This window comes from Astatotilapia calliptera, chromosome 3 (genome assembly GCF_964374335.1).
Source record: "Astatotilapia calliptera chromosome 3, fAstCal68.1, whole genome shotgun sequence".
Taxonomy (NCBI): domain Eukaryota; kingdom Metazoa; phylum Chordata; class Actinopteri; order Cichliformes; family Cichlidae; genus Astatotilapia; species Astatotilapia calliptera.
In genome coordinates this window covers 65493843-65506588 of record NC_137424.1, presented here as the reverse complement: position 1 = coordinate 65506588, position 12746 = coordinate 65493843, and the positions used below count along the sequence as shown (strand labels likewise).

Here is a 12746-nt window from a genome sequence, read left to right as displayed (position 1 = left end):
GTCTGTAACCTCTTTGGAGTAGACATAAGGACACTTTAATTTGTATTGTTCAAATGGACAAGAGTGGGAAAACTATTGAGTAATTACATAAGGAAAGGAATGTAGCATTCATTTTTTAGAGTAACATCCTGAACACTCACAATAAGTCATAAACCTTCAAGCAAGGGGGTGGACCATCAGCTGCATACAGACCAGTTTTGGTCTGCTTTCGGCTAGACCAGTAAAAAAAAAACTTTATGCAAACATCTTGGTTGGTTTGCGAAAAGCATCTTTAAATATTTCCTACAATCTAAAATTAAATGCAAAGTCATCAATATGTCTGACTTTTTCCACATTCAGTACTGGGAACAACCCAAGGAGAGCCATCAGCACAGATCCCTGCAGTGTGGTGCAGCAGATCATGGGTAAAGTCTGTCACAATATCTTAACAGTTCAAAAGATCCATCCAGTGGGCTGGTTTACTTCCTGTGGGCTAAATGTTTGACACCGCTGCCTTACAGGGTTAAACTGTAACTGACAAGTTTTTCTTTGTTTTTTTGTTTTTTTGCTTTAATCCATCATTACAAAGTAAATAAAGCAAGTGAAGTCAGCGCATGTTGACTCTTTAAAAAAACCTGCAAGAAGTTTGAAGAAGAATTTGTCTTTTAAATATAAAAAAAAAATATAAAAAACTCCAAAAGACCACACATAGAAAACTGGGTTTGCATAGTGAATAAAAATACAATATTTCTTAATTCTTTAAAGCCTTTATCGGTAGAGAATTAAAAATGTAGAGAGGGAAAAACTCAACTGAGCTAATAGTAAATGTTTAAAGATCAGTGCAGTAACAGCAGCCACCACCAGAGGGCAGTGAAGTGTAGCCATCTCTAGGTAAAACATTGAATTCAGCTTTGACAGCGCACGGGAGAAATACGGGATCCAATCTCTCTCTCTCTCTAGTGTCTCCTGCCTCGCTCTACCTACCACCGCTCCATCAGCTCTGACTCCACAGCGAGCGAGCAGCTCAGAAGCTGCAGATGTCCGAGACTCTCAGTCAGTCTTCCTACCTGTCTCCATCCTGTCCACCTGTCTGTCTTTCAACAGCAACAGTATGAAGAAACAACAAAGACTTTGGTTTCTGTTCTGGGTAAGACATCATATATGAAACACCTTTTTTTACAGGCCTAAAGTTTAATATATTTAAATTCAAAGGAACGAGCTCAGGTCCATAGTTTTTAATCATGTGAGCACCTCGGATGATTCTCTGGATGCTTTTTCCTTTTTTATTTGTGGTGTAATTTTGGTCATTGAACACGTGTCATGTGGTTTCCAGGTGTCTGTTTGTGGTGTTGGTTTGGTGTTTTGCTGGCACGATTTGGACAACAGCGAGTACGACTGTTGGCCTCTGGACAGGCCCAACGAGTACAACATGATCGACTGTGGAGGTGAGAAAACAGACGGCAGTTACAATACAATCATTAACCGTAGGTCTTGAAGAGAGATTTTGGTTGGTCTCGGGATTAAATAACAAGTATTACAGCTCCCCAGTGAAGGCTGAAATTATTTATTTTAAAGATTGCAGTCTAAAATCTCTGTCTGTCTATTATCCTGTGGCTCTTGTCCAGGTCTGGAGATGGCTTGGGTTCTTCGTCCTCCAGAGTTGATAAAGAGTGGTGAGGTATTCAGTGTCATATACTCGGTGACCGCCCAGGACTCTTTCTACCACTGGGCCGTCCAAAACCGCGTCTTCACTCAAAGGTAAACTGGTTAAACTGGGTATAAAGCAGAATAATTTTAGACTGAACAAAATAAACTAGATAAACTGGTCTGCTTTGTCTGTGTGTTCAGTGACATAGAAGACGCTGAATCAGCTCGGAGGTTCTGTGAACATCACGAATGTCCGGCCAACTGGAAAGATGCAAATGGCGAGAACTGCTGCATTCACCACGCTAACATCCACTCCTGCCCGCTGGGATACATGGTGCACTGCTTCTTCTTGTCTTCATCACTCCTCTCTGTAACACAATCCACAGAGAACTCCAAAATCCAGTTGCAAAACGTAGTATGGCAAATTTTGTCACCAATCCTCACACAATAGAGTATTATGGAGATACAGGTTAATCCCAAGGTTGGTCAGCTCCAAAACTTAAACTGTTTACATAGTTTAACTCAAAATTGGGACCATAATTTACTAAATTATGCTGATTTCAGTTAAACTTTAAACTCGCAACAGAGGCCATAAATAAACCAGACTAGTGTTTAATGAGGTCACAGATTACATAAGCAGTGGGATCATTTTCTATTAGACTTCTTGACATATTCACTTATTTTCTACCCAAAGTAGTCACCCCTTAGTGGTGAGAAACTGCAGGTCTAAGACACCTTAGGATCCGTTTACTTTTCCCAGATCTACTTTCTAGATGTAGTCCATCTATGTAATGTCTGACAGATAAGTAAACAGATAAAAAGCTCTCTCATAAAAATAAAGTTTTCTGTTTTTTCCTCACTAACAGACAACAGAGAGCATTTGTGGCCCCTGGATTCCTGATGATGGAAAAATCTTCACACATACCGTCTCGACCTCTGGGAAGATGACCCAGACCAACTGGACTGCGAAGGTAACACACATGCCAGTTTATCTCAATAAGTCCATATCTCACATAGTTCCTCTTCAAAAGTGCAGCAGTTTCTCAATGAAACAAAAACTTAAAATAGGAAAACTAACATTTTGGGAATATATTAATCGTCATACATGAGAGAAGTACAAAGACTGGAAAACAGCTAATGTGACTGGGTCCAAGGCAAACTAAATAAATATAACTCCACCACTGATTAAATTGATTTAGGTCAATTAATTCAAAGAATAAGAGTAGAGCCACATTGGAAGGAGCCAGTTCACCCAGTTGATGCCCCCTGGATGCCTCGTAGGCGAGGTATTCCAGTTATGTCCTATCAGGAGGAGGCACCAGGGCAGATCCAGGATTTGCTCAAGAGATTATATCTCACAAATGGCTTGGGAACAACTCGGTGTCCCCTCTGGATAAACTAGAGGAGGTGGTGAAGGAAACCTGGGCTTTTCTGCTCAGACTGCTGCCCCCACAACCCTAACCTGGATAATCGGTAGAAAATGGCTGGATGGAAGTGTAATAGTGAACATTAAGCCTAAATAATTGTTTAAAATAGTTTACATTAATCCATACACAACACACGATTGGGCATATCCAGCAATGAGGTCACTGAGGTCTTCAAAAGTACAGCAGTTTCTCAATGAAACAAAAACTTAAAATAGGAAAACTAACATTTTAGGAACATACTAATACACTTACTGGACCTACAGGTCATCTCATTGGTTGCATTTAGCAATTTAGGTTGATGCATAACTCAGCAGGAATGATAACTGTCTGGTTTAAGCACAAAGAGTGTATCACAGGATCACTAGAGCCAGAGCCATTGAAAAATTAACCTTTTCCCTCGTGCTGTCATTTCAAGTGAATGAATAATTCTGTATTTTGCTATTCTTTTTTATTCCATTGTTTTATACAGACAGTGTTCTTCTTCCTTAATTCTAGTATTTACACCCTACATTGTTTCTGCAAAAGAGGAAGCTGTCCAAAAAGCATCTTTTACAGTTTTCAAAATTTCTGGTTTGACTGTTATTTCAAGTCTAGGACCTAGTCTCTTCAGAAATGAAGCCTTTTGTACTGGTGACTGGAGCCCAAGTGGAGCCCAAGTTTCTTTAAATACAGAACATTAAGCAGAAAAAAGATGTAACATATGCTTCTGTACAGACAAACCTATTTCATTCAAAGTAGGGCAATACTACAATATTATAATCAATCAATCATCAATCAATCTTTATTTATAAAGCACTTTTCATACAGAAAAAATGTAGCACAAAGTGCTTTACATAGTTAAAAGCAGCCCAGCCCACCCTCCAACTCACTCCCCACACTCTCAATACACATATATCCCCCAACCCACACACACATACACACACGCGCACACTTAAAGAGTAAAAATTGGGCTGGGCTCGCATGAGCCAAGTGAGGAAACATTATAACAGAGAGCCGTCTGCACCGGGAGCCGGTCACAGACCGCAGCCTCCGGGCTGGGCACACAGCCGGAGGGAGGCAAAGGAGCCCCCCAACCAGGCTGAGAGGACCCCAGAGACCCAGCAGCCACGGTCAATAACTGTCCCAATGACAAAATAATATAATTGCATGCAGATGCTACACTCAGTTACTATTAAATACTCACATTCTGATTCTTTGCTGATGTTTTGTCTACAGCCAGTTAATCTAACATGTTGATTTGTAGGTGGTTCTGTTTCATCCTGGCTTAAACTCACTCATCGCTCACATTCGGGTCGGTACCATGCAGGTTGCCCTGGAGGCCAAAACCACCGTGTTGCCTGCTGTGGGTATGTTTTTCCCCTCTCAAAATCCTGACTTGACTATAAGAAGTGCAACAAGGAGTGCACAAAAGCTTCTGTATTAGATCATATTGTCATTGTTATGTGAACATTTTCTGGCCACTGATGACAGAGATTATACTGATAACCCAGCAGCAAAGATGTCATAAGGTTCCAGCAGTCAGTCAACCCCAAACATAGTGTTGCCATAAAAAAGTAAATAAGTCACAATTTCATCTTTAAATTTCACCCTTGAAGTCTGTGGTGATGGTGTCTGTGAGGAGGCGGAGTTTTGTTCCACCTGTCCAGCTGACTGTGGTGAATGCCCTATGTCCCCTTCCACGAAGATTGCCATCGGTCTGCCACTCAGTCTGCTCTGCCTCTCCTTCATAATGACTGCTGTGGTAAGGACTCACACAACAACACACATATGCTCAAAAAAACTCTGCCAGTTAAAAATAAATAAATAAATCTGTCTCTTGTAGTGGCTAAGGTACCAGAAACAGAAAATGTTGTGGGACGAAAGCTGGATCATCGACTTCTCTACAATAAAACAAGGTCCTTTTAACAGTCTACATAAAACTCTGAGAGTAGCTTAGTAAGTACTGAAAGGCTCTGAGTGTATGCTGGAATTGCCTAAAAGCTGCACAAGAGAGATATTACTGCAAAAAGAGTATGAACCAGATCTAAAACATTACAGTGCAGAGCAGGACACAAAGCACCACAAAAAAACTTAATTAACAGCACTGATTTAGAATGATTTGAAATGGACCCACATCTGTAAATTTGTATACATTTTATGTACATGAAAGAAATCTAAAACTTAACTCTGTTTTTCTCTGCAGATCAAGAGGGGCACATGACCATGGGCAGCATAATGAGTGTACCAGTGGGGAACAATGACAGTCATACTAGCTGTGTATCAGCGCTAAGCACCTGTACAGGACAACTGGGAACCCGAAAAACAATGTTCACCTGCACTGGCATATAGTACGCCTACCTATGTAACCACTAGGGGTGCAACGATACACAAAATTCACGGTTCGGTTTGATACTTTGGTGTCACGGTTCGATATTTTTTTCGATACAAAAAAATGTTCATGCCTTTTTAATTTGTCATTTAATAAAATTATAAATATATATTTTAACTCAAAAGTACCGTTTTTAAATTTAATGTTGCTGAAACAACAAAATAATAAAAATAAATAAATCTGTCTGATCAAGAAATCACTCATCTTTGGAAAAGAGAGTTTATTACAGAGAAATGGCTCTTTCCAAAATAAAAGCTATACTATACGCTTCTTCTGGGCTATATTCTCAGCAGCATATTAAACATATCAGGTCCCCATAAGGAGAATCATGTGCTAACGGCTGTCTAAATGACTCGGGTAAAGTTTGTAGCATGCGTGCTTGTTGTTTTTTTTGTCTGCTTCCACTTGTCTTTGCAATAGGATGATGTCGGCGTAAATGTGCAGTCATATTCGTTGTGTTCCCACCAGTGCTGTCAGCTTTAAACTCGTTAAAATGACATTAACGCCACAACACGGCAAATCTCCGTTAACAAGTTACCACGGATCGCCCCGTGTGTGGGGCTGGACGGCGTCAACACGTTAACAAGCTAAGTGCGCTAACACACTAGCTCCCACCAATTGAGCATTGCGTGGCACATCCGACATACTGTTTTACTTTTGTCCATCAGGGTCATGCTTCACATGAAAACCAAAATAGTTCCAAACGCCAGATCCGAATGAAGGTGGGGGAGGCTCAATTTCGGGTAGCGTTGAGGCAGTTGCTATGTTGCAACGAGGTTAGCTTCTGTCTCACTAGCTTGCGCTCCGCTCAGTGGATCTGCGCTCGATTAAATTTGATAAAACAAATTAAAACTTTTGTATTGTTCGATACATATGCGTACCGAACCGAAAGCACTGTATCGAACGGTTCAATACCGATACAAGTATTGTTGCACCCCTGATAACCGCCTGTCTGTCTTTATATAAAACTGTACTGTGCTATTTCGGATACTTTGATAGGCCACCAGGGCCAGTTTCAAGTATCTTTTCCTGATTCCCAGAGGTCAAGATTTTTGTTTGTCAAAGCCACAAGTTGTCCTTTGCCACTTCTGTGTCACACACTGGTTATAGCACCATCCATACCTATCGCCAATAGAAATGTCTCCAGCTTCCTGGTATATTATTTGGAAATGTATGTTAAAAGCCACTTTGTTTTCCAGTGATGGGCGCACCGTGGCTATCAAAAGGATTCACACAAAGACGTTCTCTCTGTCCAAAACCATCAGACAGGAAGTCAAGCAAGTCAGGTAAGATGCAAATACAAACTTATCCCCTTCATACTGCAAATACACAGCATGTTAGTCTGACTTTCTGTCTTTATGTTTGTCTCCAGGGAGCTTGATCACCCCAACCTGTGTAAGTTTATCGGTGGCTGTGTTGAGGTGCCAAATGTTGCCATAGTGACAGAGTACTGCCCAAAAGGAAGCCTTAACGATGTCCTTCTTAACGAGGAGATCCCACTTAACTGGGGATTCAGGTACTCAGATAATCACACAGACTCTTGCTTATGGTACAATGACATCTTGAGGTAATTAAGGCATAATGCGACTACACATAAAGTGTTTGTCTTTGTAAGTTAATTGGTCACACACATTTCCAATTCATTTGGGGTTCTCATAAGGTCTGTTTAGATGCATGACTGTTTGTGCCTGCCAGGTTTTCCTTCGCCACAGACATCGCCAGAGGGATGTCGTACCTGCACCAACATAAGATCTGTCACGGCCGACTGAATTCTCTAAACTGTGTCTTAGACGACCGCTGGGTCTGCAAAATAACAGGTGATCTGAGCGTGCAGAAAGAATGTTCCTAAAAGTATTAAAACTATACGTGTAAATAAAAAAAACCCAGTAAATACTTGTTAAACTTACCAGATATAAACTAGCTTTGAAAGTGAACGTTTGCTTTATTCCTAATTTAGTGAAGATCATTTTCTATAACTGAAATCTCTTTCTGAATTGTTCTAATCTCCGTTTTTTATTGTCATTTTAATTAAACCTAATTTTTGTCATCCTAAAATAGATCTGAAAAATAATCTAGAATGCAGCAAAATTTTTGATTATATATCTACAATTGTTTTTATTTACATATAATCTCCAATTAGATTACGGTCTGGGAACCTACCGCACGGGCGATGGGGCGGAGCCTCTTTCCACCTATCAGCAGAGGCTCTTGGAAGTGTACTTGCCGCCTGAGTTTCAGGACTCTAACACGGAGCCAACGCTGGCAGGAGATGTGTTCAGGTCACAGAGTTAACTTTAAATTTCCTTCACTTACTCACCTCAGTTTCCCGAAGACTTCCATCTGCCTCCCTCACCTTTACACTAAACCAAAGCAAAACTGTAGTTTTAGCTCAGTCTCCACAATGTGATAAATAAATATAGATCAGTTGATACTCTCTGTATGTAAATTTCCCAGTTATTCCATCATCCTGCTGGAGATTGCAACTCGCAGTGATCCGGTCCCTGTAAGTCAGTCTGAGTGTCCTTTCCCTTCACTGTAACTGTGCTGCTTTCATGGTCTCCCTCAGTAAAATTCGTAAAATGCTTTGGTTTACAGGCAGAGGAGTCAAACCTCGAGTGTTCCTGGTGTCCTCCTCTTCCTGAATTGATCTCCAGTAAAGCTGACAACACCTGCCCCTGTCCCGCTGACTATGTAGAGGTATGTCATTCCCTTTAAACTGACTGTTATGAAATGGTTGAAAGCAGGCTGTATGAAATGTGCTATCATTAATAAAATAAATAAAAATTTATAGTGTTCGTATGCTAGGTTGTTATAAGCATACTTTTGTAGGAAAAAATGTGTTCATTTATATACTCAGAACTTAGTTATAGTTCTTTTAACACAAATTACTGCATCAATAATTACAGTATTCGTACCATGAAGGTGATCAGCTTGTGGCACCTCAGCTTCAACTTCCTCATCTTCCTTCTCTCAGCGAGCTGTAGAATCTGTCAGGTTGAGGTTAGGTGAGTTAGCTCCCCAAATAAGCATAGTCATAAAATGGTTAGCAAACTGTTTGGTAGTAGTTCTGGCACCACCAAACAATTTATTAACTACTTAGTAGTGGAAGTGTTAAGTCCTCTCGGAAGAGGGAATCTGCATGTACATAAATATCGTCACCAAACTGAAGCATGAAGAGTTCTAAAATCTCCTGGTAGAGGGCTGTGCTGACTTTGATAAAACACGTGGATGAACCACCACCAAGACCAGGAGATGATAAAGTACCCCAAATTATCACAGAATGCAGAAACGTCACATCAGACTTAAAACATCATGGATTCTGTGCCTCTACACTACTCCTTTATACTCTAAAACCTTGCTTTCCAAGTTAAACACTAAATTTACTTTCACCTGAAACGAGTGATTTGGACTTCTGAAGAACAGTCAAGTTAATGTTTTGACTGGGTGAAGGATGTCTGTAGCTGACAGCTGTCAGGTGTTCCTTGCATTTGTGGTCGTGTATACTTGAACTAGTTGATGTTTTGTTTAAATTATGTTTTCTTCTTTGAATGATCCTCGATGACTGAATATTCCATCTCAGCTGTTCTGCTCTTTTGACCCACCTGTGTTTCCGTAGCTGATTCGGCGATGTCGCTCTCATAACCCTACCCACAGACCTACCTTTGAACAGATCAAGAAGTTTGTGCATCGAATTAACCCCATCAAAACCAGCCCAGTGGACATGATGATGAACCTGGTAAAAACAAACTCTGTCAATACAGTGGACAGTCCAATAATCATTATATGTTATTACTATAGTAACAAACTGTGCACTGTACCATGTTCTCATGTAATATCATATGTTAAATTACATCAATGCTATATACTGTATATGTAAAGCTTTTTTCTTTTGTCTGTTTCAGATGGAGAAATACAGCAAACATCTGGAGGTGTTGGTGGCTGAGCGGACTCAGGATCTGATGCATGAGAAACAGAAAACTGATAGGCTGCTATACAGTATGACCCACAAACACACACACATACTAATGTGTTACTAGGTTAGTAGGATGATTCTGTTTCACATTTATTACACACATTTTCATCCAGAAAACATTTATTTGTATGCAGATTATACAATTCTCTATATCTCTGACCAGTTAAAACTCGCCTTTTACTGACATTTGTATGTTTGTGGTTCAGGTATGCTTCCCAAACAGGTTGCTGATGACCTCCGTCAGGGAAAACCTTCCCAAGCTCAGAGCTATGTCAGTGCTACCATCTACTTCAGGTAAAGATAGACTAGAGTTGAAAACCTTGGGGTCTTTAGTCAGATGAGGCTAATAATGCTGGTTTGTAGCAACCACATGAGCTAAATAAATTTCTATGGATTCTATTCTACTTTTCTATATTTTTACAGCCACCACAATAAAGGATGGTATGTGTGTGTTTGTGTAGTGATATAGTGGGCTTCACCCAGCTGTCCAGCAGCAGCACTCCTTACCAGGTCGTGGACTTCCTTAACAAGCTCTACACAACTTTCGATGACATCATTGACAATTACGATGTCTACAAGGTAGAAACCATCGGAGACGCATGTGAGTGACACACATGGTAATATATAGCTATATAAATATATAGCTCATTTCCGGGCAGCCTTTCCAAACAAGCCACACTTGTTTGGTCTTTTTTCTAATTGTACTGCCATGAACTAAAAGATTTAAAATGCTAACTGAAGCCGGTAGAGTCAAAGATGTAGCTCTTTCGGTTTTGTTAATTTCTCTCAAAACTGACCTTGGTCCGACCTCGTGGTTAATTTTCTGGGATGTTGCTCTCTTATGTTAGCAGCATCTGGCTCCGTCTTACCCACTTGCTCATAAGTGGAAGCAATAAAGGTGTACTTGGTTTTTCACAAGACTCTATAGTGTCCTGTGAAATCTTTTTACTTGATTGTTGTTTTTTGTTTGTTTGTTTTTGTGTAGATATGGTGGTCTCTGGTGTTCCACAGGAGAACGGGATACTCCACGCCTCAGAGATCGCCAGCATGGCTCTGGATCTGGTGGGCGTCTGTCGCACCTTCAGGATCCCCCATAAACCCAACACTCAGCTGCAGATACGAGCTGGGATACACTCCGGTATACAAGCTACTAAGCCACTGTAATTAAAAAATTTTGTTAAATCATTTTTCCACCCGTGACTCTTCTGAGTCCTTTTAGGTCCAGTGGTGGCAGGGGTGGTTGGGACAAAGATGCCTCGTTACTGCCTGTTTGGAGATACAGTGAACACAGCATCGAGGATGGAGTCAACAAGCGTTGGTAAGACTGCAGGACCTAATAAGAGTATGACTAATTATTACTGGAACAAATGCTGGTTACTGGACACAGACTTAACTTTCTTCTTCTTGGGGTGAAACAAGCTGGTATGTTCCATTTTTGCAGCCCTGAAGATCCAGTGCAGCTCCAGTGTCTTTTACCTACTGGAAGAGATTGGTGGCTACGTGTTGGAGTGCAGAGGAACACTTCAGGTCAAGGTGAGCTGTACACTCCCATTGGAGTCCAGTTAAGGTAAAACTGGGAGCTGCCCAGTTAACACTCTGGACCTGATTAATTTCTTCAGGGTAAAGGTGACATGGTTACTTACTGGTTGGAAGGGAAGAAGACTTCTCTGGTCTCCAAGGACATCATTGCAGACCCAAAGACAGCCAAACTCATCACCACGGAGACAGAAGAGGAAGCAGAGAAGAAGCAAGAGCTGTATTCATCAATACCGGGGTATCTGAATGACGATCTTCTCCTGGACCCAGCCTGAACCGCAAACTGTGGATCTATCTTTTGTTGTGATGTCCTCACTGTTAGCCTAAGAAGAATACATTACTGTGTTGTGTGCTACATTTCACATGTATGGTCACCCGGTGGATCTCAATAATCCACCGAGGAATGTTCAACGAAACTGAAAAACAGAATAATCTTAGTCTAAATTTTGCCATTTGCTATGTTTTTCACTCCAGTCAAATCTTCGCCTGATAGTTTATGTTTTACTATATTCTATGCTGTTATTATGTTTTTGTGAAGAAGCACTTTCCCATTAGTCGACTATGAGGATGAAAAGTTTATGTATAGAATTTTAATGTGACACCAGGGATGCTTTTAGATGAAGACAGCACCTGGTCTGAACCAATGAGTTACTTTGTTTCTTCTTCGATGTTTTGTCTTAAATTTGTTTACAAGTGAAAGGCAGAATACTGCAGTTCAGAATACTGCATGTATATTTTAATGCTATTAGTTTGTGTTGTTTGTTGGACTGTGCACAAAAACTCAAACTGACATTAATGCTGAATAAATACATCCTGTGTTCACGGGAAGTTTTGCTGAAGTTTCTGCATATTCTTTTAATACATTCAGTCCCTCTTGTGAGACTAGAGCAACCCTGTCATAATTTAAAGAACTGCTGGAGGAAGTTCTTGAACTCTTTTGTGTCTAGACTGCAGTTACTCGTTTTATGGACCTTTCTAGGTCACTGTTTACCTTCAAATCACAGTCACACAGATTCAAACACAATCAAAGACAATCTGCAATCGACTCGCTGGGGCTTTCGCAATCATGGCACAAGGTTTTGCAAAACCAGCCCTTTTTGTAAAGTTCCATTCATGATCTCAAACACTGCATATGCTTCATGAAAAACAGGGACTCTGTGATTTCAAACCTGAAAAGCAGACATTTTGACTTCAAAGACTTTTGGTGGTACTTGCCAGTGTTTTCTTTAGCGCCTGTGGTTCATGAACATTTAACATGTGGCCATGTTGGTTTTATGTTTTGTCCCGTTTGCCTGTTTCAGTTTTATTTTTATGTTTTTAATCAAATCTTAGATTTTTTTTCTCCTATTTTTTTCTGTAAAACACTTGGAATAATAGAAATATTATTAGAAACGAGACACAAAAGTCAGCCCACAAACATACTGGAGTGAACATAATTATAGTTTAGTTTTTAGTTTTTATAGCATTTGTGTAATATTTCAAAATAAAATAGGTCAACAGTTAAAATGGTGATATCCATGAAATACTCAACAATAAACCAACACAGAGGTTTTTCTCTAAAGGCATTAATAAAATCAAACCAATTATATTATTCCATCCATTTCTTTCTCCTCCCAGTTAGTTTCATACTCAGACACTTCACACCGGCTGGTTAATCAGCACCTTTTGTCACGAATGTTCTGTGTGAATATTCATGTCACGTTGTTGAGCAGATGGAAGACTTAAAGAGATGGAGGCGATGTGGTCTGTTTACTTTTTTGTGTCAAAGATGGCTGACATGACAACTGGCGGACATGAAGAAGAAGAGGCTCTGAGG

At 40.3% G+C, this 12746-nt stretch overlaps 1 protein-coding gene across 1 annotated transcript; it reads left to right on the top strand.

Annotated features, from left to right (window-relative positions):
- The first annotated feature begins 957 nt into the window (after window positions 1-957).
- On the top strand, window positions 958-11769 carry LOC113019459 (atrial natriuretic peptide receptor 1). Its single transcript, XM_026163190.2, has 23 exons — window positions 958-1126; window positions 1313-1424; window positions 1605-1737; window positions 1828-1960; window positions 2493-2597; window positions 4297-4399; window positions 4649-4794; window positions 4876-4948; window positions 5236-5380; window positions 6621-6707; window positions 6794-6937; window positions 7117-7238; window positions 7562-7700; window positions 7876-7924; window positions 8017-8118; window positions 9038-9157; window positions 9324-9417; window positions 9601-9688; window positions 9856-9995; window positions 10380-10532; window positions 10614-10712; window positions 10836-10927; window positions 11014-11769. The coding sequence occupies exons 1-23, from the start codon at window positions 1091-1093 to the stop codon at window positions 11203-11205; spliced, it is 2607 nt and encodes an 868-aa protein (XP_026018975.1). The 5' UTR covers window positions 958-1090; the 3' UTR covers window positions 11206-11769.
- The last annotated feature ends 977 nt before the right edge of the window (window positions 11770-12746 follow it).